The 27,655-nt window shown below is 36.7% G+C and overlaps 3 protein-coding genes across 6 annotated transcripts; all 3 read left to right on the forward strand.

Moving 5' to 3' along the window:
- LOC122644143 (ABC transporter C family member 3-like) lies at nt 1–26,006 on the forward strand. 4 transcript variants are annotated; one of them, XM_043837756.1, is made up of 10 exons: nt 1–1,890; nt 2,217–2,303; nt 2,388–3,038; nt 3,145–3,309; nt 5,566–5,860; nt 5,976–6,184; nt 6,341–6,646; nt 7,090–7,153; nt 7,365–7,604; nt 25,890–26,006. In XM_043837756.1, exons 1-10 carry the CDS (start codon nt 247–249, stop codon nt 25,988–25,990), a joined length of 3,762 nt encoding a protein of 1,253 aa, XP_043693691.1. In that variant the 5' UTR covers nt 1–246; the 3' UTR covers nt 25,991–26,006. The 4 variants fall into 4 exon arrangements, with proteins under 4 accessions (XP_043693691.1, XP_043693690.1, XP_043693693.1 ...); XM_043837755.1 differs by lacking the exon at nt 25,890–26,006 and adding an exon at nt 7,727–7,863 and having other exon boundaries at nt 3–1,890; XM_043837758.1 differs by having other exon boundaries at nt 5–1,890; nt 25,893–26,006.
- On the forward strand, nt 9,085–10,364 carry LOC122644144 (polygalacturonase non-catalytic subunit AroGP2-like). Its single transcript, XM_043837760.1, has 2 exons — nt 9,085–9,199; nt 9,300–10,364. The coding sequence occupies exons 1-2, from the start codon at nt 9,149–9,151 to the stop codon at nt 10,275–10,277; spliced, it is 1,029 nt and encodes a 342-aa protein (XP_043693695.1). The 5' UTR covers nt 9,085–9,148; the 3' UTR covers nt 10,278–10,364.
- On the forward strand, nt 18,507–21,761 carry LOC122642159 (ABC transporter C family member 3-like). The gene is made up of 4 exons (XM_043835583.1): nt 18,507–20,453; nt 20,656–20,742; nt 20,828–21,478; nt 21,585–21,761. The coding sequence occupies exons 1-4, from the start codon at nt 18,522–18,524 to the stop codon at nt 21,759–21,761; spliced, it is 2,847 nt and encodes a 948-aa protein (XP_043691518.1). The 5' UTR covers nt 18,507–18,521.
- Nucleotides 26,007–27,655: the final 1,649 nt, after the last annotated feature.

Consider the following 27,655-nt stretch of genomic DNA (forward strand, 5'->3'; position numbering starts at 1 on the left):
TATTCTTCCTTACCATTCTTGCTATGGGCCTCTGATGTTTTATCCATTATTGTCGTTTTGTTATTTTGTTATGCTTGGTTGCTTGGCAAGGGACGAAAAGAAGAAGATTCTCATATTTTGGAGCCTCTTTTAAAAACTTGTTCCAGTCAAAACAATGATGATGACAGACAAGGATCAAGTGCCGATGGAGAAAGTGTAACTCCTTATGCAAATGCCAATCTTATAGATTTTTTTACTTTTTCTTGGATGGGCCCTTTGCTTGCACTTGGGTATAAGAAAACATTGGACCTTGAAGATGTTCCTCAGCTTGCCAATTGTGATAGTGCCAATGTGGTCTTTTCTCATTTTAGAAATAAATTTGAATATGATGGTAAGGACAGTGATAATGATAGTCAGGTAAGCACCCTTAAGCTGGTGAAGGCATTGATTTTTTCAATGTGGAAAGAAATTCTATGGACGGCTCTTCTCTCCATTGTATGCACATTGGCTTCTTATATTGGACCATACTTTATTGAAGCCTTTGTTCAGTATCTCAATAGCCCTAAAAAACTAAAATATAAAGGCTATGTGCTAGTGTTTATATTCTTTCTTTCAAAGCTCATAAATTGCCTCTCAAAGAGGCATTTGTTCTTTCAATTGCGAAAGATGGCAATTACGGTCCGTGCTGTCTTGTTCTCAATAATCTATAAGAAGGGTCTCAGGCTTTCGAGCCAATCAAAGCAAAGCCACACTAGTGGGGAGAACACTAATCTGATGAGTGTTGATGTTGAGAGGATTGGCTTTTTCTCTTGGTACTTGCATGATATATGGAGGATGCCTATTGAGGTTGTTTTAGCATTATTGATCTTATACAAGAGCCTTGGGATTGCTTCACTTGCAGTTTTTGTTGCCACAATAGTTTTGATGTTAGCAAATGTTCCACTGGGAAAGCTACAAGAGAAATTTCAGGGGGAATTGATGGATTCAAAAGATCGAAGGATGAAGGTGACATCTGAGGCTCTAAGGAATATGAGAATTCTAAAGCTCCAAGGCTGGGAGATGAAGTTCTTGGCTAAGATCATTGAGCTCAGGAACTCTGAAACAAGATGGTTGAAAAAATTACTTTATACATCAGCTATTAGTGCCTTTGTCTACTATTCAGCTCCCATGTTTGTATCTATGGTCACTTTTGGGTTTTGTATCCTTATAGGAATTCCGCTAGAGTCGGGGAAGATTCTATCTGCACTTGCTATAATTGAGATATTGCAAGAGCCCATTTATAATCTCCCAGACACAATCTCCATGATAGTTCAGACTAAAGTTTCCCTCAACAGGATAGTCTCATTCCTTTGTCTCGATGATCTTCATCTGAATATAGTACAAAAGCTTCCAAGAGATGGAACCGAGGTTGCAATTGAAATAGTCAATGGAAATTTTTCTTGGGACCTTAATTCCCCTAAACTCATATTAAAAGATCTTAATTTTCGAGTGCACCATGGAATGAGAGTGGCTATCTGTGGTTCTGTTGGGTCAGGAAAGTCAAGCTTACTTTCATGCATATTGGGGGAAGTGCCGAAGGTATCTGGAGCAATTGAGTTGAATGGGACAAAGGCATATGTTGCACAATCACCTTGGATACAAAGTGGCAAGATAGTAGACAATATATTATTTGGCAAGGAGATGGACAAGGAAAGATACGAGAAGGTCCTTGAAGCATGTTCATTGAAGAAGGACCTAGAATTATGTGCCTTTGGGGACCAGACTATCGTAGGAGAAAGGGGGATCAACTTGAGTGGTGGGCAAAAGCAAAGGATCCAAATTGCACGTGCTTTATACCATGATGCTGATATTTATCTGCTTGATGATCCTTTTAGTGCTGTGGATGCTCACACAGGAACTCATCTTTTTAAGGTACGGAGTTGCTCTTTAACCTTTACTTTCAAAGTTTTCTTTGATGAAATTGCCTTGAAGCAATACATCTTATTGCTTACATCACAATTTTGTTCACCAGAAGCTGAAAATGATCTAAAATTGATCTAAGAAGAATGAAATCATGGCTATCCAAACAAACAAGATATATAGACAAGTGATGCATGTTCTTGCATAAAGACTATGATTTGACATTACTTATCGTTATGAGAAATAAATTAGATTAATATGTATAACTAGTTGGCTCTGTAAGTAACTTGAAATTATTGTTGAGTGCCTAAATGTGAACATCTTAACTTTTGTGACAGGAGTGTTTGATGGGAATTTTAAGTTCAAAAACAGTAATTTATGTTACCCATCAAGTAGAGTTTTTACCTCCGGCTGATCTTATCCTGGTGAGAATATGCAGTCTTTCTTTCCCTACTTTGTTCCCCTCAACATGATTTAAGAGTGGTTATTTACCTTCTCTTGTTTTGTAGGTTATGAGAGACGGAAGGATTACTCAAGCAGGAAAGTATGCAGAAATTCTTGATTCAGGAACTGACTTTATAGAGTTAGTAGGTGCACATGAGAAAGCTTTGTCAGACTTTAATTTTATCGAACGTGGGGTTGCTTTAGATAATTTAATTAATGGTGAGGAAGATGATAATATGTTGTATAGAGTGAATTCTATTAAAAATGATGAAGAAAGGGAACCAAAAAATGACAAAACAGAAAAATTGGTTGGGCCAGAAGGGCAACTTGTCCAAGAAGAAGAAAGAGAAAAGGGTGAAGTTAGTCTTTCAGTCTATTGGAAGTATGTTACCGCCACATATAAAGGAGCTTTAGTACCATTGATATTAGTGGCACAAATTCTTTTTCAGCTTCTCCTAATATTCAGTAGTTACTGGATGGTATTGGCAACTCCCGTTTCGCATGATCTAAGACCTCATGTTAAAGGATCCACTCTCATCTTTGTATATTTTGCTTTGACCCTCGGAAGTTCCATTTGTATACTTGTAAGGTCTATGCTCATTGTAATTGCTGGATACAAGACAGCTACTATACTTTTCAACAAAATGCATTTGTGCATTTTTCGTGCTCCTCTATCATTTTTTGATTCTACTCCGAGTGGAAGGATTTTAAATCGGGTTAGTAAATATGTTTAATTACTCTTGGGATCCAAATGTTCTTATTTGATCACCATAAAAGTTATCATAATTTTAAGCTTTTAACAAACTCTATTTTTGTATACAGGCATCCATAGATCAAAGTGCACTTGATACCTCTATCCCACATGATATTGAAGGATTTCTTATGTCAGTCATAGCATTCGTGGGAACTACTGTAGTAATGTCACAGATTGCATGGAAAATGCTAATAGTTTTTATTCCGTTGACTGTGACATGCATCTGGTACCAGGTAATTCTATAGCCACTTTTACTTCTTATGATTAAAAATTAAAAGAACAATCTCAACCATATTTCCCCATGATCATAATACAAGTTGGTTCAACCTTTGTTTTGATCAATGAATTCTAAATATACTTTGTTCACACCAAAATTGATTTAACAGTAGAAGCATATATGTATGAGTGTGAAAGTGGAGATTTAAATCTTAATATTCTTGTCTAATTTATAAAGAATATAGACAAGAAATCCATTTCCCAATTATACATGTTTCATGTAAAGTAATCAAAGTTATAGTCTTTTTGCTTACCAAAATTGTTTGGGAGAAAAGGACTATACAAGTGCAACTTGCGCCTAAAGCAACTTGGCTATGCTTTTATATGCATTAAATATTTTAGATATGGATTGATAAAAATACAATCCTGCCTATTAGCTCTGTTGGTAGCTCAATTGGTTAGAGCTCATTCTAAAAATAGACTAATAATTATAGAAGTTAACATTTAATAAAGGGAGAAGGTTTTCTGGTATGGCGGTCCACATAACCAAGCCATAGTTGGGTACCTACTTCTGCCACATGGCTAATCAAACTGGGTGGAAAATTTGTAGATGGTAGATTCCAAAATCCCTTACTCACATGTTCAATTTCAGCCCAAACAAAGTTATCCATGTGGTGAAGCAGATCGTTGAAAAATATATGGATTTAACATGGGTGCAAGGGACTACCAAGGGGATGTATATACACAAATGAGAGAGTAGGGCGTTTATATGGTGGGCTAAATGATTGAATCTAAGTATGAATTTTAATATGTGGTCTATCTAGACCATCTTTTAGATATTCAATGGTTAGATTTAGCATTTGATCCTTACACATGGTGGAATTAGGTATCTCGACTAACAACCCCTTCCCTGGCCGGTTTGTCGACCAGGGCAACTTTTGTAAATACTAAATTAATAAATAAATTTTTTTTTTTTCTTTTTTTTTTAATACTAGCTAAATGATAAATATAGCAATAACTATAAAAATAAATTAGTAATTTAAAATGATAAATTGATAAATAATTCTAAACTGATAGATAAGTAAATTAATAAATAATTCTTGATAACTAAATATTAAAGGATTAAAGGAAAATGTCCTTTGCAAGGCCTAACTAAGAGCCTTGTTTTAGTGGTCCCACAATTTCGGGTCATGTGGAGGACTGCTTTTGTCAAACCGACCATTCGATAGTTGTTCCCCATTTGTATTAGTGATGTGTCAAGTTTTGGATTCAATACTCTATTGTATGCCCCACACCATGTTTAGGATTTTTATCCCTATGTAGATTCAAAGTTGCAAAAGTTAAATTTTCAACCATTCAGGGTTAAAATTTGATAGATGCATGTGTGATGATTTGAACAATCCACATTGACAAATTAAGACCCAATGGAACTACAATGTGGATGATATTTGGCCAGTCAAGAGAAGTGCCTATCTAGGAGCATCAACTTAGGAATTAGTGCCGCATTATTAATTATTTGATAAATTTCAATGGAAAAATACTTTTCTTCCTTGCTTCAAAAGATTTCTTTTCCATTTTTCATTTTTTCCCCATCTTTCCTTCATATCCTCTTACTTTCCTAAGTGGAACGTGTGGGCTATGCTTTCATTTTATGCTAAGCATGCAAAAACAATTACCCAAAGTGAATTTACTTATCTTGCACGATGCTACTTTTTTACACTAAGCTGCACATTCATGTGCTTTGACGATAAGGAATAAGGCCATATTGTCTCGTTTATCATTACAAATTTTGGATTTAACAAGGAAATGGATATAAACATATGTGGTTGTTAATTGAATTTGAAATTTGATAACATGATAAAAAGTTTTGGTGATAAATTAAAAACTGGATATACCACAAAATTTCAGATATATATTGTTATGTTCATGTTTAGTATAGATTTTATTTAAGAATTTAGGAATAGAAATTTTGGGATATAGTCAACATACAAGTAATGTACATTATTCAATCATCATATACAATTAGAAAATAGTAACCATTCAAAAAGAACAATGAAGTAAATCAAATGGAATGAAATATTTTTCTATAGTTTCATTCATGATGATAGTGTCACTATCAACCATATAAATGTAAGCACATCACATTTAGAAATATCTCATAGGAAAATGCCTATTTCATTTTCTCAGCTAGCTATACAGCCATTGCACAATTTTTTTTATTTTTTTATTTTGTACCTAACCTAGCTTTCTTTTTTATAAACCATGTCTTGTAGCGATACTACATATGCGCGGCACGAGAACTGTCACGATTATTTGGAGTATGTCATGCTCCAATTATACAACATTTTGTTGAATCTAGTTTAGGTTCAACCACAATCAGGTGCTTTAATCAAGAAGAGAGGTTTATGGACACAAATCTTAAGCTGGTGGATGGGTATTCCCGACCCAAATTTCATTTCTCTGGTGCAATAGAGTGGTTATGTTTCCGAATGGATATGTTGGCATCCATCACATATGCCGTTTGTTTGGTTTTCTTGATCTCAATGCCGAAAGGAGTACTTAGTCCTGGTAAAAAGTTGAACTTGAGATCTTATAAAACCATCCTTTAGGCAATCGTGATTGATCATACACATGCATGAAAGAATGATTTTGAATTTTGTTTGTTTTTTTTCCACTCTTGAAGGTGTTATGGGTTTAGCTGTTACATATGGGCTTAATTTTAGTATGCATGGAATCATATGGGATCTTAACAGACTTGAGGCCAAAATCATATCCGTTGAGAGAATACTGCAATACATTTGCATCCCCAGTGAACCCCCTCTATTGGTAGAAGAAAATAGGCCAAATCGTGAATGGCCATCACAAGGGAAAGTTGATATTGTTGATCTGCAGGTAACCCCCAATCTAGATTCCTCAAGTCTTTATCTCCTTACCTATTTACTTGTTTTATGGAATAGACCCATTGAAACCTAATATTGTTGGACAATTCTTCTTGCTCTTATGAAACTCTACTAAGTTTCATGATTATATTATTTGATATGTATGTAGCTCCGATATGCCCCACACCTTCCTCTTGTCTTGCCTGGTCTCACATGCACTTTCCCTGGAGGGATGAAGATTGGCATTGTTGGGCGAACGGGAAGTGGTAAATCGACTCTCGTGCAGGCTCTCTTTCGTGTGCTTGAACCTGTAGCTGGTCATATTTGGATAGATGGTATCAACATCTCTAAGATTGGCCTCCACGACTTACGGTCAAGATTGAGTATCATCCCACAAGACCCAACAATGTTTGAGGGGACTCTAAGAAGCAATCTTGACCCGCTTGAAGAGTACACTGATGAACAGATCTGGGAGGTGGGCTTTCTTTCATTCAATAAATAATCTTTAATGAGTGACTAAGATAGGATGGACATGTCCTCTACTTACTAATGATTCACAAACAAAACAAACACATTGCAATTGCCTAGTTGGGACATGTATCTGTATGAATTCCTTTCTCATGGTCATCTTTTGTTTAGGTTTTTTTTTTTTTTCGTATTTACATCTTTGCTAAGATATTGAATTAAAATCATTTCATTAGATGTATTTGACCTTCTTTAAGCCAGATTGGCCTAGAAGATTCTCTTTGTTGGAACCTAGGAAGTGCACTGTTTTAACTGTCATGTTTTCCATTTCAATTTTGCACCACCTTGCTTGTTCATTTTATATTTTTCTTAGCTCATCCTTAATGTTCAATTCTATGTCATCTTGAATAATCAAGTAGGTGGTAAGTTGACATGGACATTTTGTTGTCATAGGCTGTAGATAGAGTCCAACTTGGTGATGAAGTTAGAAAGAAGGAAATGAAGCTTTATTCTGCAGGTTGGTTTCTTATCTTTTTCACTTTACACTAAGTTGTTCAATATCAATTTATCCACACACAAGTGCATTGTTGTATGTTATAACTAAATTCTAGTGCAAAAGCCAACCTTCCAGTCCCCCAACCCCTTTTCTAACAAGAATTAGCAAAAGAAAAGTTAAGAAAAATATGATTCTAAATAGCTAACCCAATTTCATATGTTGGCTGTCACAGTGACTGAGAATGGAGAGAATTTAAGCATGGGGCAAAGGCAACTAATCTGTTTAGGGAGGGCATTACTCAAGAGGAGCAAATTGTTAGTGCTCGATGAAGCTACTGCATCAGTGGATACTGTAACTGACTATCAAATTCAACAAACTATTAGGCAACACTTCTCTGGGTCTACTGTCATCACAATCGCACATAGGATAACATCAATTCTTGATAACAATATGGTCCTCCTTCTTGATAATGGTTAGCAGCTAGCAATTAGTACACCACAATCAAATGGGTCCAATTAGTACAGTAATACTTCTTCTCATTCATTTTTGGGTGCTTTGACTAATCAGATTGACATGTTTCTTTGTCTTAAGCAGGCCTTGTACTGGAATATGATTCCCCAACCAAATTGCTTGAGAACAAGTCCTCATCATTTGCAAAGCTTTTTAAGGAGTATACTCGAACATGTAGTTCTTAGTATTGAAAGGCTAAATAAGTGGGTTTTAAATTTTCAAATGTAAGCATGCTATATTAGCCTGAGGTGTGATGCATTGCTATTTTGAGTATAACACAAATTTTGTTGGGAGAAGACGGTGGAATAGATATCGAGACTGCATGTAATTCTTTGAGGTGGCATTAATATTCAATTGAAGTATTGGGGGTAGAAACAATATGAGAAAAAAAAATGACATCTTTATTCATGAATGTTTATAAACCTTGGGAAAAATTTAGTAGTTCAACAGTGTCTCTAAACTATTACAAATATATACGACGTGGCACATTTGACAGAGCTGAAATTTTATGGACAAGTAGACTCCTAGGTCCTCTATCCACATGTTAAGTTTTAGCCAAAATGGAGATGGCCATGTGGCAAAATAAAGCTTTGAAAATCTAGTGAAAAATGAAATATTTAAAAAATGGACAGCTTAACATACAAGTGAATATGCCAATCCCTGGAAAGGTATATGCTTGAATCTAAATCTAAAATTTGACATGTTGCTGCCTATAAGATTTTCTAAATATCCATATGATCAAAATTCCACATCACCATTCCATGTGGCAAGATGGTGTCAGTCTAGAGATCCCTCTAGAGCCTGTCAAACAAAAAAAACAAAAAAAATCATAAAGCTTCTAAAATAGATTTTTTTTTTTTTTTTTGGGTGGTAAATTCTAAAACAGAAATTTGGCATATTTCTACAATAGACATGTCTAATGCCAAAATTTCCTTGAATAACAATATGTTATGGTTTCTATGCCTAAATTGTTAATACCAATTCTCGCTATATTTAATTTTCTGAGTTTCCCCACCTCTCAAAGTTTTCCTTCCATGATAGTGCATTCTAACCCAACAGTCTCAAAATTGGTTCCTCGAATAGCAATTTGAATTGTTCCTACAGCCAACCATATGAGAGGTTATATATTCTGGCCTAAGAAATGTATGGCTTTGGTTCTTGACAAAAAAGATATATTCTTAATTAAACAAAACTTTAGGGCATCAACTTTTAGTTGATGTTTTTGGTTTCTGAATTTCTAATATCCTAATTTTTGGTAAATAAGTTAGGAATGTCAAAGGAATTAAGTCTCTATATAACCTTTTAAAAAGTGAATTTTAGGAATTAACATCCTAACATTCTTAATTAACCTTTTAGTTGGTAAATACTTGAGGAGTTCATAGGAATTTGGATACTTATTTGTTGGTACTACAAAACTTTCCTTCTATATAAATTCAAATACCCCTCCGAACTCATTCCCACAAAGGCACAGATCCAACTCATTTCATTCTCTATTTCAGTTCCACCATGACACATCTCATTTTGTTGCTTGGACTTCTCATACTAGCATATTTTAGTGTAAGGAAATTTTTTTTTTTTCCATTATCCATTCATTGCAACTTGGGTTCTTGTTTTATCTTATTTGGTTGTTATTTTTTTTTTCTTCATGAAATTGCAGGGTTCTCAAGCTGAAAATGCCTTCTCACAGTACTGGGAAGAGCATATTAATGGTCTTCCACAGCCTCCACATTGGTTTGCTGCAAAAGCTTCTCCATTAAGCCTCCATCAAATGATAGTATTTATGAAACTTGTGGAGGAAAATCAATTGGCTTCCCACTTGCATTCCTTTTGTAAGCAAGCTAATGTTGCTTGTTCTACAAATGTATTGATGAAGAAGACAAAAGAAGACACAACCCTGCCACCAATAGCTCAATGGAATGGTTTAAAATTGAAATATGATGGCCTTCCAAATGAAACAACCTTATCAGTTGCCAGCCAAGGAGGAGTACCATATTTTCGAGAGTCGATGGCGAAAAAAGGATGTTTAATAAGTATCCCTGATCTAAGAGATCCAATGCCATATAAATCATTCTTGCCGCGACCTCTAGCATCAAAAATCCCATTTTCCTTTGCCCGGATCAAGGAATTGAAAAAGCTTTTTGGTGTGGTAGATGAATCAAACATGGATGAGTATATTAGAGACACCCTTGAGATATGTGAGAAGAGTCCCATTGAAGGTGAGCAATGCACCTGTGCAATTTCTGTAGAGGATCTCATCGATTTCGTTGTCGAGAAATTAGGGCACCATGTAGGTATATGGACTACTGAGAGCATAGAAGGATCTTATGAGAATGTCACAATTGGAGCTGTGAAACTCATCCATGGAAACCTCTCAGAACCACCAGTCTTATGTCATAGTCAGCCATTTCTATTTCAAGTCTATTATTGTCATGTTTTTCAGAAAGTAAAAGTATATGCAGTTGATATACATGCTAGGAAGAAAGTGAATCATATGATCATGGCATGCCATTATGACACATCAACTTGGAATCCAAACCATCTAGCTTTTAAGGTGCTAGGTTTTGGTCCAGGACTAATTGAAGTCTGTCATTGGATAAATGAGAATGGATTGGTTTGGACAAAGTCTCTAGGTTGAGCAACATTTGAAGATTTGATTATATTTTAGTTCCCTTGTTTGTGTTACATGTTGCTGTTTATGCTATTTGAAGGATAAATAATGACATCTTTTGAGCTACATTTTCATGCAAATAGGTTTGGTTATTGGTGCTTTTTTTTTTTTTTTTTGCGCGCAAAGGAGGGGGTGCTTCTTTTAAGTTGTAGAGTATCAGACCACATCCGATTTCTTTCTATGTTTGCCATTGCTTGAGTATCAAGCATGCAATCTCTCATGATCTCTACATTGTCTCCCTCAATCTTTCATTTATAGTATTGTAATCTTTTCTTTATAGTATGTGTATTATAGGTGATTGAGTTTTCAACATGTGGATTCCTTCACCTATTTATACACTCACAATTGCAATCCAAACTAAGGAATTATCACATAAAATATCACTTCTATTATGGTATCATTTTCATGTGAAGGATCTAATTCCAATCGCATTCTCCTTACGAGGCCTAGTAAAGACGGTCTCTACCACCTGCCATCTCCACCGGTCCATGCTCCCTCCACCAATAATGCTCAGGTTTCCTCTTATGATCACTGGCACCAACGTCTGGGTCACCCTCATGACCACTCCCTTCGCCTCATGGTTAATGATGTCAAGCTTCCTTCGTCTCCGCATTTGTGTTCTGCTTGTCAAATAGGCAAATCAAGCCGTTTGACCTTTGTGACTCTCATAATCGTAGTAGTTCTCCTTTATTTTTAATTTTATCCCACTATTTCATCTGATGGACATCGTTATTTCTTAATTTTTGTAGATGATTTTACTTGCTATATTTGGTTTTATCCTCTTAAGGCTAAATCTGATGCCTTCTCTGTGTTTAAGCAATTTCAAACATTAGTTGAGTGACAATTCTCTACCAAAATTAAAAATGTGCAAATTGATTGGGGGTGAGAGTTTTGATCTCACCATTCTTCTTTTGCCACCCTTGGCATTCACCATCGAATTTCTTGCCCTCACACTCATGAACAACATGGCACCATTAAAAGGCGTAATCGTCATATTGTTGAGACCGGGCTGACCCTTATGCATCATGCCTCTGTTCCTCAACTTTATTGGGATTATGCCTTTGAAACGACAGTATACCTAATCAATCGCATGCCCACTCCCACCCTTGGGAACCTTTCCCCTATCATCTTCTATCATCTTATCCACCAGATTATAGCTTTCTCAAAGTTTTCGAGTGCCTTTGTTTTCCTTTTCTTCGCACTTACAATAATCATAAAGTTGATCCTCGGTCCGCTTCTTGTATTTTCCTTAGGTACAGTTCACATCACCACGGCTACCGTTGCATGCATCTTGAGTCCCATCGCATTTATATTGCATGTCATGTTTGTTTTGATGAGCTTAGATTTCCCTTTCGCGAAACCCAATCAACTCCCCCTCCCACATCCCTCACGCCAACATAGGCTTCCCTACCCCTCACCATCTTACCCTATCCGCCATTACCTATTGTCCAAACCCCAAACCCTAACTCACCACAAACCCCCTTACCCCAAACCCCCATCCCTGATGTTGATCCCATATCTCCCTCCCGTAGTCCGCAACCCTCCCCATCCCCAACCCCTCCATCATCTCCCCCACGTCGTACATGCCTCCTAAGTGAGCTGTATGCTGATCCCTCCACAGCCCCTCATGCCAATTTTACCCAAATAACCCCTGACCCATCTCCCCCTTTAGAACCTATCTGTTACACTCAGGCTATGAAGGATTCTCAATGGTGCCAGGCCATGTCTGATGAGTTTGCGGCTTTGCTTAAAAATGGCACATGGTCATTGGTGCCTCCCCCTACTAATGCAAATTTGGTTGGTTGTAAGTGGGTGTACAGAATCAAGGGCAAGGCCGATGGGACTATTGAACGATACAAGGCGAGGCTTATGGCCAAGGGGTTTCATCAACAGCAGGCTTGGATTATGATGAGACCTTTAGCCCTGTTGTCAAACCTATAACCATCAGCACAGTACTCACCTTGGCTATCTGTAATGGATGGGGTGTTCGACAACTTGATGTCTAAAACGCCTTTTTACATGGTATTCTTAATAAGGAAGTTTATATGACTCAACCTCAGGGGTTCGAAGATGCTAATCGACCAAATCATGTATGCAGGTTGCACAAATCTTTATATGGACTCAAACAGGCCCCTCGTGCCTGGTTCAGCCGATTGTCCTAGTTCTTGATTCAATCTAGTTTTCGGTCGTCCCAAGCGGATCCATCACTGTTCATTTATACACAAGGTCCCACGACCTCTTATGTTCTTGTGTACGTCGATGGCATTCTGGTCACTAGGAATCAGCCCATGCATATTGATACACTGTTACAACAGCTTGCTTTTGAGTTCTCGATCAAAGATCTGGGCCGCTTGAATTTCTTTTTGGGGATTGAGGCAAATTAACACTCTGATGGCCTTACATTGTCTTAGTCACACTATATTACTGATCTTCTCCAACGGACTGGCATGTTGGATTGCAAGCCGGCTCTTACATCAATGACCACTATATTTAAAGCATCTACTACAGGGGGTGTACCTTTTTTTGATCCAACTAAGTACCGATCGATAGTTGGTGCATTGCAGTGTATTACTCTATACCCACCCTACCCACCCGGATGTAGGTTTCTCTATGAATCGTGTCTACCAATGCATGCATAACCCTACAGAAGAACATTGGACCATGGTAAAGCGTATTTTACACTACCTCAAACACACTGTTGATTATGGGCTCCATATCACCCAGTCTTCCTCTCAAGATCTCCAGGCTTTCTCTGTTGCTGATTGGGCCTCCAAGAAGCAGAAGATTGTTGCCCGGTCCTCCACTAAGTCCGAATACAAGGCCCTTGCTGATGCCTGTGTTGAGCTCACCTAGCTCCAGTCTCTATTTGGTGAACTTGGCTTCTCCACCTCCTTGGCTCCTGTGTTATGGTGTGACAACATTGGCGCCACGTATCTCTAGGCAAATCCTATTTTTCACGCCCGCACCAAGCACGTGGAAATTGATTTCCACTTTGTTTGTGACAAAGTTGTCAAACGTGACCTTCAAGTCTGTTTTATTTCTACCAAAGATCAGATTGCCGATATTATGACCAAAGGGCTCGGTACGCCAGATTCTCTTTTCTTTGAGACAAGCTGAAGATTCGCATGCTCAAATCTTCATCTTGAGGGGGTGTATCAGACCATATCACACCATATCCGACCATATTCAATTTCTTTCTATGTTTGTCATTGCTTGAGTATCAAGCATGCAATCTCTCATGATCTCTACATTGTGTCCCTCAATCTTTCATTTATAGTATTGTAATCTTTTCTTTATAGTAGGTGTATTATAGGTTATTGAGTTTCCAACATGTAGATTCCTTCACCTACTTATACACTCACAATTGCAATCCAAACTAAGGAATTATCACATAAAATATCACTTCTATTATAGAGTCACTTCTTTTATATGAATTTTTGGGTTCCATTAGCCTCCTTGGTTAGAATGGAAGTGAAGTGACAATAAAATTATATAATAAAACAAAGGGATAAAGTTCTTTGCACTGGGGGGCGCATGGTACACCCAGACACATGGGGGTGGGGGAATGACTAGCCCACCCCCTGAATGACCCAAACCCCACACATGTCCCGCCCCATGTGTCTGGGCACAGCTTGCACCGAGATGCGCTCTCGGATAGAACTTGTGCCCTAAAACAAAATAGAGTTTTGTAGTAATTAGTATGAATAATTGTGTAACTAATTCAACAATACGTTAAATATAAAAAGTAAATTTTGCTTAATTTTTATTCACAATATCATTGAAATTTTTAGTAACATAATAAAATTTAGTTTTCATATTTAATATGTTTTTGAATTTGCCATACAATTTGATCATAAATAACATCTAACCAAATGGGGCTTTAATGAAATTATCTTTTCAATTTTTATTTTAGAAAAAACATATCCATAGGCATTTCACAGTTCGCTGTAAAGGAATTAGGGTGATGGGAAGTATGGTAATTTAAACAAAGGTGCTCTAGGAGTTAGTTCGGGGAAAAGCAAAAATTGGGTAGAGGAAATGTTTGGGGTACTTAAGTTGACTATGATGCCATCTTTATTATAGGTCAACAAGATTGGGTCTAGGCAGATTTAGTACATGGTAGTTGTAAGGGAAAATGTTCTCTGCACTAGGGCGTAGGATGTGCCCAGACACATGAGGGTGGACAAATATAACCGGCATGTCCCCCTGAATGACCAAATTGGCTGCCACATCCTGTCCCATGTATCTGAACGTAGCGAGCTTGCACCCCCGTGCGCTCCCAAGCAGAGAACATCACCCCTTATTATAAATAAACAATAATTATTTGGTATATGATATGCTTCATGAATGTCAAAAATATGATTAATTATTTCAGATTTCCAGCACCTTCTTGAGTCATCAATGAGATCAGAAAGCTTCATCAATAAACAATTTTGAGGTTTAAGTTTGAATTTCCCTATTAGGGAGACTTGAGACCCAATTATCCCCTAAATATTGATGCTTTCACCATTGCCAATCAACCTAACTACTTCCTTTGGAGAGAAAAGTCACAGCCAGGGATCAAGCCATGCCAATAAAGGATGGTTACCAAATGTTGCTTGGAAGAAATTTGAATTAATTGGCAAAATAAAGCTTCATGGTTCATAGGGAGCTGTCATTAGTGACATAAATAAACCTTCAACCCAATTTGGCAAGGTATACAATGTTTTGTGTTTTTAAGTCTTTGAAACCTAATGCATCGGCTTCGTTGCTTCTGGTTAGCTTTTTCCAACTAATCCAATGCATTTTCTTTTCATCGTTATTTTCCCCCCACCAAAATCTGAAGCCGCTCTTGAGATCTGTTGATTGAACATTTACAAGAGGTGTAGTACCACATCGTTTATCCGAGACTTTATATATGTCTTTCCACGTGTATGTCGAAGCCATACATGAGAGGGAGTGTTGTAACAGTGTAGTCCCACATCTGAGACCTTAGATTTGTGTTCATATACTATTGGGCTATCTCTACCTAACAACTTAAGTTTGGATTGGAACCCTAAGCTGTAAATCACTCTGCTATATTTAACAAATATAAATAGAGAGCCGCTATACAAAAAGCTTTAAACGAGGCTTTAGCATCTATATGGACAAAGTCAACCTCAGGAAAATCTCTACAAGGGAGCAAATTTTTGTGTATATTGTGAAAAAAATTGGCCAAGAAATCAAGTAGCATTTTGGATTTCCTATAATGTATATACTTCCTACATGAGAAACTAGATTATTCTACCAAAATATAGAGCTTCACAAATCTTATTGCAAAACATATTTGAGGAACATAACATTTAGAGAGAGAGGTGTCCATAAAACTTGGGCAGGTTTATCGAATCCACCAAGTATAATCCGAAAAAAAAAAAAAAATTCAAGGTTGGGCTTTCTTTGGGCCTAGGGTTAGGCTTTGACTGAAACATTAGAACCTGAGGTTGGGTTGGGCTTTATTTGGGCCAAGGGTTAGGCTTTGACTGAAAAATTAGAAAGTGAGGTTGGGTTGGGCTTGGATTGAAGCCTTAGGTAACTTTACATATCTCGAGCCCAAGTTGCAATCCACAGCCTGTATCTATTTCTCTCCTCTCATGAAATGATCAAATTGCTCTTCAATGTTCAATGTAGGATATCATTTTGCTGCACTTCATTAATTAGTTCACTTCCATAAATAAACTTGTTGACTTCATAGAACTCAAAATGGTCAAGCAGACAATTGTTTCCATGGATGAACTCTTTTCTTTCTGCAAATTTTTAGGTAGTTATCATGTATTTGAATTTAATTGGACATCCCGCGCAATAGGTGTTCTAGAGATTCAGACCCGCCATGCATTTTCTGAGAATTACGCGTGCTCCAGAGGATACCGACCTGCCAATTTCCTATTTCTCAGGCAGTTTCAGAGGATACGGCCCCGCTTCTTTCCTATTTCTCAGCAAGGCAGGAGCTATGAAGGAGACGAATCCGGATCCTCTGCCATACTGCAGGGTGTGCGGTGCACATTGTGCAGCACACATGGCACACATAGGGCCTTTGCTTTGCCGCAAGATGTGCACTACACACCCTGCAGTACGGCAGAGGATTTTTATACCAAGCCATACATGCCCATTAATTTCCTTCTCATTAAGAATTAAGAAATGCTCCTTCCTCACCAGCAGAGGCCACGGTCCAGCTTCATTGATGAGGTGCAGGGAAATTTTTTTTCTTGGGGTTCTTTGAAGAAGTAGTGCAGGAAGAAGTTAAGCGTTTGCCATGCAGAAACATAGAATAATTAATTTGAAGCTTTTTCATCATCAAGGTACATCTCTCTCTCTCTCTCTCTCTCTGCTGAAACATGATAGGTATGGTTAACTACACAGAATTTGAAACTTTTATGGGAAAACAACATCAAAAACTTTCAAATGGAAGTATTTTTCAATCCATCCATATTCCATTCCATTTATGAAAGAAAAAAAAAAAAAAAAGAATAAGACGAGATAAGATGTTTGATCAAAGTCTAAAACTAAAGTTAAGATCAACATTGGAGATTCTTAACTCTTCTAATCAATCAAATAGAAAAAGTTGTCGTATGAGAGAGCAGTTCCTCTTGCCTTATTCCATTTCCCCCCCTCCTCTCTTGGTAAAACCCATGGCAGCCTGTGCAAAGGGGCAGGGGTGGTCATTGCGCCCACCCCCATGTGCTTGGGCACAACCTACGTTGCGGCACAGAGAACAACACCCCTTATTTTTTATTACTATTATCAGAACTAGAGATAGACACTATTCCTTTATAAATAACATGATTTTGTATAATGATCATATGAAATGAATTGAAATGAGTCACTCGACTTGGTAAATTTACTTAACTGGTGATTGATGTATAGATAAAATTAGGTTTAGTGTGGTTAGTTGTGGTGTTGTGTAACTAGCAACTCAAAAATATGTCACCATATGCAACAAATGAAATTGTATTGATAATAGGAGATGAATTTGAATAAATCTCTTAACTTATAGTGTATGACTCAATCTAATTATTGATTTATAGCTGAAATCATGTTCAATGTGGTTAGTAGCAGTGTTGTGTCACTAGGATCCCCCCCCCCCACTTTCGATGATCTTGAAGTTGCCATCAATGGTTTGGCAAGGTTTCTTGTAGAGAGGCCATTCTATGTCAACATTTGACTTTCCTATTCATAGGTTAATTATGTTGTTGATGTTTTTTCTTTGATGTTTATATGGATCTAGTATTCATTTTCCCCCTTTTTGTTTAGCTGTAGAAATCTATTGCAATGCATCACTTGGTGTTCATATGATATGAAGTTCTTTGTAATTCCTTGGATTTTTCTCCAATATGTTAATTCTAAAATATAGATTGGTTTATTAAATTTCATATTACTAAGTTAGTTTTTGTTCTATCTATTGTTGTTCTTAATTAACATAGACTAAACTATACTTAACTCTTTTTCTATTCTTGATATTTCTATAAAAATTTTACTAATTATTTTTCTATTTTTATGTTTTCAGGAAAAAAAAAATCTTGTTCTGTCTGTTCATTAACAGGTTGAACTACGTCTAAGGGGGACATAGAGACTCCACTATTGATCTAAGTTTTTATCGAACTCATAAGGTAGAAATGATTGGTATTTAGATGCTAGAGCTTCTACAACAACTTTGCAAATGGGTCTGTTGCAGTTTAGAATGTGGAAAAGTTGTTAACTTTTTTATTGGACCTGATTGAGCTGAGCCATCAAATTGCAAACAGAAGAAACATGGATGATTTTGAAGAATCAAAGAATGACTTGAATATTTGGATATTCTTTTCACAGTCTTCTACAACCATTTTCTTGCATGAGTTTTCTGCTTCTTTTCACTTATTTTTTTTATTATTTTTATTTATTTTCTGGGCTTCCAAGAGATATAAAATGCCTACCCTTGAAAATTCCAAACCAATGTTGAAGAATACATACTGTTGTTATTCGTCAGCCCTAATATCTTGCATGGGCCTATCTTTCTGTGGTCTTCTCCTATGCATGTTAAACTACCTCTCTAGTTATAGACATGGTTGGTCTGATCTAAAGATTGTTGTCCAATTGGATCTTACATTCAGAACACTCACTTGGTTTGTGATACTTGCTTACTTGCACTACCAGTTTTCTCATTTAAGTGAGCATAGGTTCCCCATTCTACTAAGGATTTGGTGTGCTATCTACTTCCTAATGTCCTTTTCATATCTTTTTATACATCTTGGTTTGTATTGGAAGCATTCTTCCTTACCATTCCTATTGTGGGCCTCTGATGTTGTATCCGTTATTGTTGTTTTGTTATTTTGTTATGTTGGGTTGCTAGGCAATGAGCGAGAAGAAGATTTTCGTCTTTCAGAACCTCTTTTGGAAACTAGTTCCAACCGAAACAATGGTGACGACAAACAAGGATCAAGTGTGGGTGGAGAGAGTGTAACTCCTTATGCAAATGCCAATCTTATAAGTTTGTTTACTTTCTCTTGGATGGGCCCTTTGCTTGCATTGGGGTATAAAAAAACATTGGACCTTGAAGATGTTCCTCAGCTTGCCAATTGTGATTGTGCCAATGTGATCTTTTCTCATTTTAGAAATAAATTTGAATATGATGGTAATGACGGTGGAGATGGTGGTCAGGTGAGCACCTTTAAGTTGGCAAAGGTATTGATTCTCTCAATGTGGAAAGAAATTCTATGGACGGCTCTACTCTCCATTTTATTCACATTGGCTTCTTATGTTGGACCATACTTTATTGATGCTTTTGTTCAGTATCTCAATAGTCCTCACAAACTAAAATATAAAGGCTATGTGCTGGTGTTTATATTCTTTCTTTCAAAGCTCATAAATTGCCTCTCAAAGAGGCATTTATTCTTTCAATTGCGAAAGATGGCAATTAGGGTCCGTGCTGCCTTATTCTCAATAATCTATAGAAAGGGTCTTAGGCTTTCGAGCCAATCAAAGCAGAGCCACACTAGTGGGGAGAACACTAATCTAATGAATGTTGATGTTGAGAGGATTGGCCTTTTCTGTTGGTACTTGCATGATATATGGAGGGTGCCTATTGAGGTTGTTCTAGCATTATTAATCTTGTACAAGAGCCTTGGGATTGCTTCACTTGCAGCTTTTGTTGCCACAATAGTTTTGATGCTAGCAAATGTTCCACTGGGAAAACTACAGGAGAAATTTCAGGGGGAACTGATGGATTCAAAAGATAGAAGGATGAAGGTGACATCTGAGGCTCTAAGGAATATGCGAATTCTCAAGCTCCAAGGCTGGGAGATGAAGTTCTTGGCTAAGATAATTGAGCTTAGGAACTCTGAAACAAAATGGTTAAAAAAGTTACGTTATACATCAGCTATTAGTGCATTTGTCTACTTTTCTGCTCCCATGTTTGTATCTATGGTCACTTTTGGGTTTTGTATCCTTATAGGAATTCCACTAGAGTCAGGAAAAATTCTATCTGCACTTGCCACAATTGAGATATTACAAGAGCCTATTTATACTCTCCCAGATACAATCTCCATGGTAGTTCAGACTAAAGTTTCCTTTGACAGGATAGTCTCATTCCTTTGTCTTGATGATCTTCATCCAAATATAATACAAAAGCTTCCAAAAGATGGAGCCGAGGTTGTAATTGAAATAGTCAAGGGGAATTTTTCTTGGGACCTTAATTCCCCTAATCTCATATTAAAAGATCTTAATTTTCGAGTGTACCATGGAATGAAAGTGGCTATTTGTGGTTCTGTTGGGTCAGGCAAGTCAAGCCTACTTTCATGTATATTAGGGGAGGTGCCGAAGGTATCTGGAGCTATTGAGTTGAATGGGACAAAGGCATATGTTGCACAATCACCTTGGATACAAAGTGGCACGATAGTAGACAATATATTGTTTGGGAAGGAAATGGACAAGGAAAGATATGAGAAGGTCCTTGAAGCATGTTCATTGAAGAATGACCTAGAATTGTGTACCTTTGGGGACCAGACTGTTATAGGGGAGAGGGGGATCAATTTGAGTGGTGGGCAGAAGCAAAGGATCCAGATTGCACGTGCTTTATACCATGATGCTGATATTTATCTTCTTGATGATCCTTTTAGTGCTGTGGATGCTCACACAGGAGTTCATCTTTTTAAGGTAGTTGCTCTTTAACCTCACTTTCGATGTTTTTCTTGTTTTTAATGAAATTTCCTTGAAGCACTACATCTTATTTCTTACATTACAATTTTCTTCACCAAAAACTGAATATGATCTAAATATGTATAACTATTTGGATCTTTAAAGTAATTGAAAATTATTGTTGAGTGCCTAAATGTGAAAATTTTAACTTTCGTGCCAGGAGTGTTTGCTGGGAATTTTAGGTTCAAAAATAGTAATTTATGTTACCCATCAAGTAGAGTTTTTACCTTCTGCTGACCTTATCCTGGTGAGAATATAACATCTCTCTTTCCCGACTCCATTTCCCTCAACCTGGTTTGAAAGTGAATATTTACCTTCTCTTGTTTTTGCAGGTTATGAAAGACGGAAGGATTACTCAAGCAGGAAAATATGAAGAAATTCTTAGTTCAGGTACTGACTTTATAGAGTTAGTGGGTGCACATGAGAAAGCTTTGTCAGATTTTAATTTTGTTGAACATGGGGCTGCTTTAGATAATTTAGTTGATGGTGAAGAAGACAATAATATGACGTGTAGAGAGAAATCTACTCAAAATGATGAGGAAAGGGAACCAAAAAATGGCAAAACAGAAAAATTGGTTGGGCCAGAAGGGCAACTTATCCAAGAAGAAAAGAGAGAAAAGGGTGGAGTTAGTCTTTCAGTCTATTGGGAGTATATTACCACTACATATAAAGGGGCTTTTGTACCATTGATATTGGTGGCACAAATTCTTTTTCAGCTTCTCTTAATATTTAGTAGTTACTGGATGGTATTGGCAACTACCGTTTCAACGGATAAAAGACCTCATTTTAAGGGATCCACAATCATCTTTGGTTTTTTTGCTTTGACCCTTGGAAGCACCCTTTGTGCATTTGTAAGGTCTATGCTCGTTGTAATTGTTGGATACAAGACAGCTACTATGCTTTTCAATAAAATGCATTTGTGCATTTTTCGTGCTCCCCTGTCATTTTTTGATTCTACTCCAAGTGGAAGGATCTTAAACCGGGTTAGTAAATATGTTTAGTTACTATTAAGATCCAAATGTTCTTGTTTGATCACCATAAAAGTTATCATAATTTTAAACTTTAAACAAATTCTATTTTTGTATACAGGCATCCATAGATCAAGGTGCACTTGATACCTCCATCCCACATGAAATTGAAGCATTTCTTATTTCAATCACAGCGCTCATGGGAACTATTGCAGTAATGTCACAGATTGCATGGAAAATATTAATAGTTTTTATTCCTATGACTGTGACATGCATTTGGTACCAGGTAATTCTATAGCCACTTATACTTATGATAAAAACTTAAAAAACCAATCTCTATCATATTCCCCCATGAGTAGTAGGTCATTATACAAGATGGTTCAACCTTTGTTTAATCAATTAATTCTGAATTACTTTATTCACACCAAATTTTTTTAGCAGTAGACGCATATATGTATGGGTGTGAAAGGGAGAAGGTTTTCTGGTATGACATTCCACATAACCAAGCCATAGTTGGGTGCCTACTTCTACCACATGGCTGATCAAACTGGGTGAAAAGTTTTTAGATGGTAGATCCCAAAGTCCCTTGTTGACATGTCCAGTTTCAGCCCAAACAAAGTTATCCATGTGGTGAAGTAGATCATTGAAACATATATGGATTTAACATGAGTGCAAGGGACCATCAAGGGGTGGATGGACATAAATGAGAGGGTAGACATAGGGCATTACATGGAAGAGGGTAAATGATTGAATCTAGGTATGAAATTTAACATGCAGTCTATCTAGACCATCTTTTAGATATTCAATGGTTAGATTTACCATTTAATCCTTACACATGGTAGAATTTGGTGTCCCAGCTAAGAAGCTCGATCTGTCTGTTGCCAAGGCAACTTCGGTAAATACTAAATTAATAAATAATTTCTCAACTTTCATACTTGCTAAATAATAAGTGTATTAATATTATGAAAGTAATTTAAAATGATAAATTGACAAATAACTCTAAAATAATAGATAGATAGTAAATTAACAAATAATTCTTGACAACTAAATATTACTGGATTAAAAGAAAATGTCCTTTGCAAGGCTTAACTAAGAGTCTTTTTTTTTTTTGGATAGGTAGGGAAGGATGTAGGATGTGAACCAGGAGACTTGAACTCAAGACCTCCAGATAGCAATGGGCCTTTATGCACCACTAGCTACCAAGTGCGCTAGGCACTTTACCACCTTAACTAAGAGTCTTGTTTTAGTAGTTCAACAATTTCGAGTCATGTGGAGGGATTCTTTTTTCAAACTAACCATTCTATAGTTCTTCCTTGTTTGGATTAGTGATGTGTCAAGTTTTAGATAATACTCTATTGTATGCCCCCACCTAGTTTGGGTTTCTAGCTATCACTATGTAGTTTCAAAGTTACAAAAACTTTTTACCCAAAAAAAAAAGCGAAAATTGAATTTTCATCGATTCAGGATTCAAATTTGATAGATGAACGTGTGATGATTTGAACAATCCACCTCGACAGATATATGAAACCTCAATGGCACTGCAATGTGGATGATATTTGGCCAGTCAAGAGAAGCCTATCTAGGAGCACCACCTTAAGAATCGGTTCTGCATTATTAATTAATTGATAATTTTCCATGGAAAAATATTCTCCTTCCTTCCTTCAAAATATTTTCTTTTCCATTTTCCTTTTTTTTTTTAATCTTTCCTTCACATCCTTGTTCTTTCCTAAGTGAAGTGTGTGGGATATGTTTTCATTTTATGCTAAGCATGCAAAAGCAATTAGCATAAGTGAATTTACCTAGCTTGCATTGTGTTGCGTGTTTTCACTAACTACACATTGATGTGCTTTAGTGATAAAGAATAAGGCCAAATTTTCTTGCTTAGCATTGAAAATTTAGATTTAGCGGAAAAAAAAAATTGGATATAAATATATGCGGTTATTAATTGAATTTGAAATAATATTATAAAAAGTTTTGGTGATAAATTAAAACCAATAATGCCACAAAATTCCAGATATATATAGTTATGTCCATGTTTATTACAATTTTATCTAACAATTTAGGGATATAGTCAACATACAAGTAATGAAGATTATTCAATCCTCATACACAAACAGAAAATAATAACCATTCAAAAAGAGAACAATTGAAGAAAATAAAATAGGATGAAATATTTTCTTATTGTTTCATCCAGATGATAGTATTACTGTCAACCATATAAATGTAAGCATATATCATATTAGAAATCTCTCATATGGAAAAACCTATTTCATTTTCTCACTAACTGTACATTCATTTCACATTTTTTTATATTGTACCTAATTTTCGTTTTTCTTTTTATAAACCATGCCTTGTAGCAATACTATAGATGTGCAGCGCAAGAACTGACACGATTATTTGGAGTATGCCAAGCTCCAATTATACAACATTTTGTTGAATCTAGTTTAGGTTCAACCACAATCAGGTGCTTTAATCAAGAAGAGCGGTTTATGGACACAAATCTCAAGCTAGTGGATGGGTATTCCAGACCAAAATTTCATTTCTCTGGTGCAATAGAGTGGTTATGTTTTCGAATGGATATGTTGGCATCCATCACATATGCCATATGTTTGGTTTTCTTGATCTCAATGCCAAAGGGAGTACTTAGTCCTGGTAAAATGTTGAACTTGAGATCTTATAAAACCATTCTTTAGACAATCATGATTGATCGCTCACATGAAAGAATGATTTTGATTGATCGCTCACATGAAAGAATGATTTTGAAATTTCTTCTATTTCTCTTTTTTCTCTTGAAGGTGTTATGGGTTTAGCTGTTACATATGGACTTGGTTTTAGTATGCATGCAATTGTATGGGGTCTTAACATACTTGAGACCAAAATTATATCCGTTGAAAGAATACTACAGTACGTTTGCATCCCTAGTGAACCCCCTCTATTGGTAGAAGAAAATAGGCCAGATCATGAATGGCCATCACAAGGGAAAGTTGATATTGTTGATTTGCAGGTAACTCTCGATCTTGATTCCTCAAGTCTTTATCTCCTTGCTTATTTACTTGTTTATTGTTGGATAATTCTTCTTGCTCTTATGGAACTCTACTAAGTTTCATGATTTTAATATGTATATAGGTCCGGTATGCCCCACACCTTCCTCTTGTCTTGCCTGGACTCACATGCACTTTCCCTGGAGGGATGAAGATTGGCATCGTTGGGCGAACGGGAAGTGGTAAATCAACTCTCATACAAGCTCTCTTTCGCATGATTGAACCTATAGCTGGACAAATTTGGATAGATGGTATCAACATTTCTAGGATTGGCCTTCACGATTTACGGTCAAGATTGAGCATCATCCCACAAGACCCAACAATGTTTGAAGGGACTCTAAGAAGCAATTTTGACCCCCTTGAAGTGTACACTGATGAACAGATCTGGGAGGTGAGCTTTCACTTATTCTAAGATAGGATGGACATGTCTTCTACTTACTAATGATACACACACACACAATAAACACATTGCAGTTGATTGGGTGGCACATGTATATATCACTATGAACATCTTTCTTGTGGTCATCTTCTGCTTAGTATTTTTTTTTTCTAGTTTTTAAATATTTCTCTTTAAGAGATTCTCTTTGTTGGAACCTAGGAAGTACACTATTTTAACTGTCCTGTTTTCCCTTTCAATTTTGCACCCCGTTGCTTGCTCACTTTATCTTTTTCTTAACTCATCTTTAATGATCAATTCTGCCACCTTGATCAAGCAGGCAGTAAGTTGACATGGACTTTTTGTTGTCATAGGTTGTAGAGAAAGTCCAACTTGGTGATGTAGTTAGAAAGAAGGAAAAGAAGCTCTATTCTGTAGGTTGGTTTCTTCTCCTTTTCACTTTACACTAAAGTTGCTTAACATGAATTTATCTATGCACAAATGCATTATTATATGTTATACCTGAATTCTAGTGGACAAGCCAACCTCCGAGGCCCCCAATCCTTTTTCCAACAAGAATTAGTGGAATAAAAGTTAATAAAAATATACTCCTAAATAGCTAACCCTTTTCATATGTTGGCTGTCACAGTGACTGAGAATGGAGAGAATTTGAGCATGGGGCAAAGACAACTAGTCTGTTTAGGGCGGGCATTACTCAAGAGGAGCAAATTGTTAGCGCTCGATGAAGCTACTGCATCAGTGGATACTGCAACTGACTATCAAATTCAACAAACTATTAGGCAACACTTCTCAGGGTCTACTGTCATCACAATCGCACATAGAATAACATCAATTCTTGATAATGATAGAGTCCTCCTTCTTGATAATGGTTAGCAACTAGTAATTAATTCACCACAATCAAATGGGTCCAACTGAATTCAGTAATACTTTTTTCTCAACCTTTTTTGGTACTATGATTAATCAGATTGATATATTTCATTGTTTTAAGCAGGCCTTGTACTGGAATATGATTCTCCAACCAAATTGCTAGAGATCAAGTCCTCTTCATTTGCAAAGCTTTTTAAGGAGTATACTCGAAGATGTACGTAGTTCCTAATTTTTGAAAATCTAAATAAGTAAGTTTGAATGTTCAAATGTAAGTATACTATATTAGGCTGAGATGCGTTGCTATTTTGATTATAACACAATTTTGTTGAGAGAAGGTGGAATTAGATAACGAGACTGCATGTAATCATTTGTGGTGGCATTAGTATTCAGTTGAAGTGTTAGGGGTAGAAACAAGATGAGAGAAAATAATGATATCTTTTTCTTCATACATGTTTATAAACCTTGGGAAAATTTTAGTAGTTCAACGGTATCTTTAAACCATTAAAATATATACAACATGGCACATATGATGGAGCTGAATTTTATGGAGAAGTAGAATTCTAAGTCTCTATCCACATGTTAAGTTTTCGCCAAAACGGAGATGGCCGTGTGACAAAGTAAAGCTTTGAAAATATAGTGAAAAATGTAATATTTAAAACAAAAAAAAAACAAAAAAAAAAAAGATAGCTGAAAATTAGGGGTGTCAATTTCAGGCCTGAACCGGCAAGCCTGACCGAGCCCTCCCGGTTAATGCCCAAACCGGCCCAACTAGTAACCATGTCCGGCTCAAGCCCGGCCCGCTTATAATCGATCATTCCCAGTGCACACCTGAGAACCATCGGGCACCCAACCGGTCCGACTTTTTATTAGTGCGACTGAAGTCTGATCCTTTTGCCCCGTCTAAACCTGACCCTTTATTTAATTTTTTATTTTTTCAAACAAATCCATACACTCTTTGTTTTTTTTTTTTTTAATCTTGTTATTGAACATATAAAATTGTCATAGTCAAGGTCTGGATCCATACTCAGGATCCATTTAAATGGAAGTCCAAATGGATCTGACATGCTGCTGAAATTAGGGGGGTAAATGAATAGCTGAAATCCGTATCCGTTTAGCACTATCCGAATCCGTCCAAAAGCTAAACGGATGCGGATACGGATAGGCTATAGCTATCCGAAAAGCTATATTTACATGTAAACGGATAAAATATCCGATCCATATCTGTTTTGTACCATTCAAATCCGTTCGAAAGCTAATCGGATGTGGATGCGGATATAGCACTATCCGAGCCGAATCCGATCCATTTACATCCCTAGCTGAAATAGGGGTTGAATCTGAATACCAACTTGAGATCGTTTAGAGTTAAATGGCTTACTAGCCCGCCTTAGGCCCGGTTTGGGCCCGTTTAACCCGAATATGAGTAGCCTGATTAAAGACCAAATACCGACCAACCGAAATAAGACAAGATCATGCCAGCCCAATGCAAGTCCGAATACTTAAACGGTCCTATACGGTGCAAGGGTGAAAATTAGTGGGGCCCGACTAGGCCCAATGGGTTGACACCCTTACTGGAAATACAAGTAAATATTCCAATACATGGAAGGGTATCTGCTTGAATCTAATCTAAAAGTTGACATATCGCCACCCTGTAAGATTTTCTAAATTTTCCATATGGTTGAAATGCCCCACCACCATTCCTTTGTGGCAAGATTTGGTGCTAGTCTAAAGATATCCTCTATAGCCTACCCAAAAAAAAAAAAAAACTTTTGCCATAAAACTTCTAAAACAGAAATTTGGCATATTGCTACATTAGACATATCTTAATATATCTACTGCCAAAATTTTCTTGAATAACAATATGTTATATTTTTTTACCAAAAAAAATAA

The sequence above is a fragment of the Telopea speciosissima genome, chromosome 10 (genome assembly GCF_018873765.1).
Source record: "Telopea speciosissima isolate NSW1024214 ecotype Mountain lineage chromosome 10, Tspe_v1, whole genome shotgun sequence".
NCBI classification, from domain to species: domain Eukaryota; kingdom Viridiplantae; phylum Streptophyta; class Magnoliopsida; order Proteales; family Proteaceae; genus Telopea; species Telopea speciosissima.